Raw genomic sequence first — 7,402 nt, 5'->3', positions numbered from 1 at the left:
CGGTTCCTTTCTTGCTCGAGATTCTGCAGAGTCCACGCAGCTGCTGCTCTTTTGTTTGACCTAAACCCTAAACCCTAAACCCTAGTTCAGGTTTTTCATTTTTGCCTCTGCTGCGCACACGACACCAGACCCCAAACCCTAAACCCCAAACCGTAAACCCCAAGCCCCAGACCGTAAACCCTAAACCCTAAACCCTAAACCCTCGGTGTTTGTGTGCGTCTCAGGGACAAAGTGTACGTGGGTTGGCTGCAGTTTTTGCCGCAAGCTTTTGTTGTTTCTTCCTTTAAGTTTTTGACTCTCTTGCTGCCAAACCCTCGCGTTGACTTCGCCGAATTTTATAATGCCACTATGGCTGAAGACGGCACTGTTACTGAGGGTTTCAACGGAGAGCTGGTCCGCAAGGGTTTAGGGTTTAGGGTTTAGGGTTTGCGGTTTGGGGTTTAGGGTTTGGGGTTTAGGGTTAGGGTTTGGGGTTTGGGGTTTGGGGTTTGAGGTTTAGGAGGGACGGAGGCGTAGGGTTTAGGGCCTAGGGTCTAGAGTTTGTGCTGGGGACGAGGGTTTAGGGGTTAGGGTTTATTCAATGGTGTGTCTAATGTTGTTTTTACTAGGGTTTGGTGGGGACGAGGGTTTAGGGTTTAGGGTTTGTGGAGTGCTGCTTTTCGCAGCCGGTAAACCACCGACTGTTGGTGGAGAGGTTTTCTGAAGTGGTTGATGAGGCTTACAAAGAAGTTTGGAAAAAGTATTTTGCTGTTGCAGACGAAATGACAGAAGTGAAGCAGCAGCAGCAGCCGCAGCAGCTGCAGCAGCAGCAGTTCTCGCAGCAGCAAGCGACGCCCGTTAGCGCGGTTGAAGTGGTACGGCAGAGACTCAAGGGGATCGGGGCCGAGCCATTAGGGTTTAGGGTCTAGGGTTTAGGGTTCATGGTCTAGGGTTCAGGGTTTAGGGTTTAGGGTTTAGGGTTTGGGATGCGTTCGCTGAGAGGTGGCTCTTTCTGGGCCAGAAGCAAAGGCCTGGGACTTCGGCTGAGAGCTCAGGGTCTAGGGCTTAGGGTTTAGGGTTTAGGGATTAGGGTTTAGGGTTTGTTGTTGCGCGCAGGCGTCGGGAGTGGAGTCTCTGGATTTGGAGGAGGGCGAGAAGGTGGAAGTGGCAATTGTGTCTTCTTCTGATGGCCTTAATTTGGAGAGTTTGGAGAAATACATTAAAGTCGAAGAAGTCAACAAAATGAGCGTCGAGGCCCTGGTGAGGAGCTAGCTAGCTAGCTAGCTAGCTGGCTAGCTAGCTGGCTAGCTGGCTAGCTAGCTGGCAAGCTAGGTGGCTAATTAGATGGCTAGCTAGGTGGCTAGCTAGGTGGCTAGCTAGGTGGCTTGCTAGGTGGCTAGTTAGGTGGCTAGCTAGCTCGCTAGCTAGCCAAGTGTGTTGCTAGCTAGCTGGCTACATAGCTAGCTAGCTAGATAACTAGATAGATGGCTAGCTAGATGGCTAGCTACGTTGCTAAATAACTACACAGCTAGCTAGATGGCTAGGCAGCTAGCTAGAGAGCTAGCTAGCTGTTGAGCCGGCCAGCTAGCTGGCAGCCAGCTGTGGCGTTAGCTAGCTAGTAACTTGGTGATCAGCCAGCTAGCCATTGGTCTACGTAGCTCGCCTGATGACTAGCTAGCTGGCTAGAAAGCTACAGAGCTAGCCACCACGCTAGCTAGCTAGCTAGCTAGCTAGCTAGCTGTCAGACTAGCTAGCTAGCTTTTTGGCTAGCCAGCTCGCTAGATGCGAGCAGGCCATAATAGGCAGCTCATAACAGGCACTGGAAACCTCGCTAGCTAGCTGGCTAGCTAGCTAGCTGACAGATGATGAGCTCATTAGGGTGGCTAGCCAGCGCTCACACAGAAGTAAAGAAGCACTTTAGCTATGTAGGGAGAAAGCAGCAGCAGCAGCAGCAGCAGGAGCACTAGCGGTAGCAGTAGCAGCAGCAGGAGCACTAGCGGTAGCAGTAGCAGCAGCAGCAGCAGCACTAGCAGCAGCAGTAGCTGTGGCAGCGGCAGCAGCGGCAATATTCCCTCTGCTTATAGTGGGGCCTCTTTAATTAGAAATAGATTATTAATCGTTATCTACTTATTCATTTTTAAATTATTTATTTATTTTTTTTTATTTATTTGTCTTCTGCAGGCCTCTGGCGCGTTCGCAGCGGCTCCCCAGGCGCTTGCCTTGTTTGCAGCATCAGCGCTGTGTGTGTTGCTGCTGAGGTGAAAGGAAAGAGCGGAGAAAATCCCGGAAAAAGGGTTTAATAGCGGAGAAATGATGGGAAGACGGATAAATAAATACAAATAAATGCAAATAAATGCAAAGAATCGTCAAAACGAGCAGAAATAAAGGGGTATTCCTTCAACCGGTCAAGGAACCACGGACCCGACCCGCCGAGGACCGGCGACTGCAGCGCCGAAAGAAGTATGCGTTGTTTGTTTCTTTTGTGCATGTTATATACGCCATTGGGAAGGAAATATAAATAATAATAATGTTTTTGCGCTTTTATTTCCGTTATTTGTATATAATATGCTCAATCCGTGCTGGAACGCAACGCAGGAGCGGCCGCGCTGCGGAAGCCGCAGAGCAGTCACTGGGGTGTATGGACAGCTCAAACCACGAAAAAGACAATGAGTCTGCAAATGTTCTTCTGCATTTGTTTATTTGAACACGCTTATGAATCCCTTGCTTCAATTCGCAGCGCTTCGGTGCTTCTGGCTCGCGTCCGGCGCCCCCGGTGCTGGGGTGAACGTACACCCCGCGACTCGCCGCGGCGCCGGGGTGTACGTACACCTCGTTTCTTGCGTTCACTTGTTCGTTGTTTCCCTCTAAGGCAAAAGCTCACTTTCTTTTTTCCTCCTTTAGCGCTGGCGCGACGCGCAGCAAACAACTCGGAGGAAATTAAAAAGTTCAAAATTAAAAATTCAAATATTTATTAACTCAAAAGCGAGACCAACGCGTTTCGATCGCCCGCCCGCAGGGTCTCTTCTTGTTGGTCTCATTTGCCCTCGCGCCCACCTAGCTAGCTAGCTAGCCAGCTGGCTAGAGAGAGCAATAGCTAGCTAGCCAGCTAGCTAGAGAAACTGCTAGAGAAATGGCTGGCTAGCAAGCTAGCCATCTAGCCAGCAGGCGAAATAACTAGCTAGGAAGCTAGCTAGCTAGCTAGCAAGAGGAATAGCTAACTGGCTAGCCAGCTAGCTAGTCCGTTACTAGCCATGTTGGTTTGCTAGCTAGCTAGGCTAGGTAGCTAGCTAGCTAGCCAACTTTCTGGCCAAATGGCTAGCTGGGGGCAAAGGACACAGCTAGCTAGGTAGCTGCATACTTACTTGGCTAGCTGGCCAGCCGCCCACGTACTTGGCTAGGTCCCGCATAGCTAGCTGGCACCTGCTTGGCTAGCTAGCTACCGATTCGGCTGGCTAGCTAGCTAGCTAGCTAGCCGAATCAGTAGCTGAGAGAGGCGAGGTAGCGCTGCTGAAGGAATTCCTGAATGGGTAGCTAGCCAGCCAGCTACCCTATTCTGGCTGCAGCTAGCTAGCTAGCGAGCTAGGCTGGCTAGCCTGATAGGTAGTTAGCTAGCTGGCTAGACAGCTAGCTAGCTAGCTAGCTACCTAGCTACTAATGCAAGGGGAAGCCAACGAAAAGAGACGGGGGGCTGCAAAAGAGCCAAAAACAACAAATGGAAAAAAGAAATAAAAGTGAAAAAAGAAAAGTAAAAACAATTTAGAGAAGAGACGCAGAGCCAAATAAGACACCCGGACAGACACACAGCCTCGAGTGTCTACAAGTGTTCACGAGGGTTTACGAGGGTTTATGAGGCTTTATGAGGGTTTATGAGCGTTTACGCGGATTTATGAGGGTTTACGAGCGTCTACGAGGGTTTGCGAGGGCTTATGAGGGTTTATGAGGGTTTAAGAGGGTTTATCAGGGTTTATCAGGGTTTATGAGGGTTTAGAGGGTTTACGAGGGCTTATGAGGGTTTACGAGGGTTTAAGAGGGTTTACAAGGGTTTATGACAGGATACGAAGGTTTACGAGGGTTTATGAGGGTTTACGAGGTATTTTGAGGGTTTATGAAGGTTTAGGAGGGTTTAGGAGGGTTTACGAGCGTTTATAAGGGTTTACGAGGGTTTATGAGGGTTTACGAGAGTTTATGAGGGTATATAAGGGTTCATGTGAGTTTACGAGGGTTTGTGAGGGTTTATGAGGGTTTTCATGTGAGTTTACGAGGGTTTGTGAGGGTTTAGGAGGGTTTACGAGGGTTTAGGAGGGTTTACGAGGGTTTACGAGGGTTTGTGAGGGTTTACGAGGGTCTACGAGGGTTTATGAGGGCTTACGAAGAGTTTTGAGGGTTTACGAGGGTTTAGGAGGGTTTAGGAGGGTTTATGAGGGTTTACGAGAATTTACGAGGGTTTACGAGGGTTTATAGGGGTTTACGAGGGTTTATAAGGGTTTATGAGGGCTTACGAGGGTTTATGAGGGTACAGATAAATAAATAAATAAATAAATAAAATAAGATAGAATAAATACATAATAATAAATAAATGAATAAATAAGTAAATGAATAAATACTTAAATAAAATAAATACATGTATAAATAAAATAAATAAATAATAAATGAACATAATTGCGTATTTGCAATGTGTACTGTATATACACCGTTGCGATATTTCTACGAAGTAAAATAAAAATAAAAAGATGTAAATATGATATAAATATAAATATATAAATATATAAATAAATATAACTCTAAGTATAAATATAATCTGAACATAAACATAAATGTAGATATAAAATTAAACATATAAACATAAACATAAATATAAATATAAATGTAAATATAAATATAATGCAAACATAAATGTAAATATAAAAACATAAAAACACACTTTTTTCATTTATAGGCCCTTTTTTCCCGGTACTGCACTGGAGCCAATAAACCCTAACAAACCCTAAACCCTAGCAAACTCCAAACCCTAGCAAACCCTAAACCCTAGCAAACCCTAAACCCCAGTAAAACCTAAACCCTACCGTACCCTAAACAGTAGCAAACCCTAAACCCTAGCAAACGCTAAACCCTGGCAAGCCCTAAACCCTAGCGAACCCTAAACCCTAGTAAACCACTCCTAGTAAACCCTAGACCCTCGTAAACCGTAAACACCAGCAAACCCTAAACCCTAGTAAACCCTAGTAAACCCTAAACCCTCGTAAACCCTAAACCCTAGCAAACCCTAAACCCTAGCAAACCCTAAACCCTAGCGAAGCCTAAGACCCTGCAGGCGGGAAAAGAAAGCCTGAGGCCTCTCAGGACGAAAAAGAAACCCTGAAGAAGTTCTAGGGTTTGTAAGTTAGGGTTTAGGGTTTGGAGAGTGTTTAAAAAGACAACAAACACATAAATTGAAGTAAATATTCCTAAGTTGCAGCTAATTCTGCACAAAAAGAATTAGGTAAAAAGTTTTCGCAAAATGCATTTAATTGCATGCATGCGCACTGAGGTGTACAGACACCTGCATGCGCGCAGGTGTCTGTACACCCCAACGACTCCCAAATAAAAGCGCGCATTTAAATGCAAATTAATTTATTACTTATTATTATTTAATCTATGTATTTATTTATTTATTTATTGTTTGTGTATTTATTTATTTATTTATTTATCTATTTACTCGTCTTTTCATCACTTTTCTTTCCACTTTTTGGAAATGGGTATGAACATATTTGCAAACTGAACAATCAGAATGCGCGAAGTTATGAATCCTTTTCACAAATATAATTGAATAACAGAATAAATAAATGATTGGATAAATAAACAATCAGATAAATAAATAAATAAATAAATATATGTGCGCAGAGAGGCAACTAAATGGACTTGCACTTAAAAATATCTTTCGATAAAATATTTGAAGGCGTTTTTTGCAGGCATGCATTCTTGTTTTGTTTCCAAAGAAAATGATTTCTTTCAAGTTCCATTTATTATTTATTTTATTTATTTGTTTTATTATTTATTTATTTATTTATTTATTTGTGCTGCCGCCTTTTAACCTTTTATTCATCTTCCGACAGGGAGCAGAGCCACGAGCTGAGGTGTACGTACACTCCGGAAACATATGAAAACACCCCACCAAATGCTGTCCAAACCCTAAACCCTAAACCCTAAACTCTAAACCCTAAGCCCTAGCCTCACTGAAGAGTGGGCTGGATGCGAAAAGAAGTAAAGTGGAAAGGACTTAAGAGCAGCAGAAGACATTCAATTAGTTGGCAGCAAACAAAGCCACAAGGAGGCCCCTCTTTCATTAAATTTCTTTTCTTTTCCTTTTTCTTTTAAAGCTTTTGCAGCAGCAAAAGGGTCCAGCCACTCTTCTATAACTATCACTTCAGCTCCTACACAATCCCAAGCACCAGCCCCTTCCTGTTCTTTCTCTAGGGGCCCCTGTAGGCCACCTTGGGGGCCCCCCAGGGGGACCCCCTGAGGGCCCCCTTGGGGGGCGCCCTCCGAGAAGGTTCTCGTGGGGGGCCCCTGGAGGGCCCCGTGAGGGGCCCCCTGGGGGGCCCCCTGGGGGGCCCCCTGAGGGGCCCTCTGGGGGGCCCCCCCCGCTGGGGGGCCCCCCTGGAGTTGGCGAGAAAGGACAGTGAGGCTTTTGAAGCCCCTGGTTTGCATGCGCTTGCATGCAGTTTGTTTTAGGGCGGCGGAGAAGTCTGGAATGGAGTTGAAGTTGAGGACAAGTCTGTGGAGGACGGCGAGGCCTGCGGAGTCGCACCAGGAGCCCGAAAGGGGGAAGTTGGGTCTTTCAAAAGCATTTTTTTCGTTTTTTAAACTCCAAAAGGACTTCTTTTCGCAGTCTTTGCGGAAGCTGGTGTTCGCGGCGGAAGAAAGGCGACTGCGGGTGCCCCAGCCGACGCCGAAGCCGCAGGCGGCAGACGGAAGCAGAAACCCGAGCACGCGGCTCATATTTGCGCCATTTCAAGAAAGAAAAGGTGGAAATAAACAGAAAATTAAATTTCCCATGATTAAAACGATTAAAATGGACCTTTTCCGCCGGAATTCAAGCTTTGCAACTAGCGCAGCGGCAGAGCACCTGGAACTTCTGGGGTGTCTGTACACCGCGCGCGCAGTGTGAAACCTAGTGGAAGCCCTCGCGATCTTCACTTTTAAGACTTCTGCAATGCAGATCGGTAGATTTTATGTATTTCCCTTTTCATTTTGGTTTTCATTTTCCCTCTTCTCCGCCTTCGCGCTGCAGATCGTGCGGGAACGCCTCCCCCGGCTTCCCTGCTTCTGCAGCTTCGCCATGTCTTCAGCTTTCCCCGCCCCCCCTCCCCAGGCCCCCACCTCCGCTGGTCTGCTGCCACTGGTCCACCGGGGTGACCAGTGGTTCGCGCTGCTGTACAACGCG

General features: G+C 46.6%; 2 protein-coding genes across 2 annotated transcripts; one reads left to right on the top strand and one right to left on the bottom strand.

The window, feature by feature from the left end:
• Positions 1–348: 348 nt before the first annotated feature.
• Positions 349–2,241, top strand: ETH_00017495 (uncharacterized protein; the record flags this gene model as incomplete). The annotated part of the gene is made up of 4 exons (XM_013380262.1): positions 349–393; positions 666–854; positions 1,096–1,239; positions 2,161–2,241. The coding sequence occupies 4 exons, from the start codon at positions 349–351 to the stop codon at positions 2,239–2,241; spliced, it is 459 nt and encodes a 152-aa protein (XP_013235716.1).
• A 4,014-nt stretch (positions 2,242–6,255) lies between these two features.
• Positions 6,256–6,957, bottom strand: ETH_00017490 (uncharacterized protein; the record flags this gene model as incomplete). The annotated part of the gene is made up of 1 exon (XM_013380261.1): positions 6,256–6,957. The coding sequence occupies one exon, from the start codon at positions 6,955–6,957 to the stop codon at positions 6,256–6,258; it is 702 nt and encodes a 233-aa protein (XP_013235715.1).
• Between the last annotated feature and the right edge of the window lie 445 nt (positions 6,958–7,402).

The sequence above is a fragment of the Eimeria tenella genome, genomic scaffold (assembly GCF_000499545.2).
Source record: "Eimeria tenella Houghton genomic scaffold, Eth_scaff469, whole genome shotgun sequence".
NCBI classification, from domain to species: domain Eukaryota; phylum Apicomplexa; class Conoidasida; order Eucoccidiorida; family Eimeriidae; genus Eimeria; species Eimeria tenella.
This window is presented reverse-complemented; position numbering and strand designations above follow the sequence as displayed.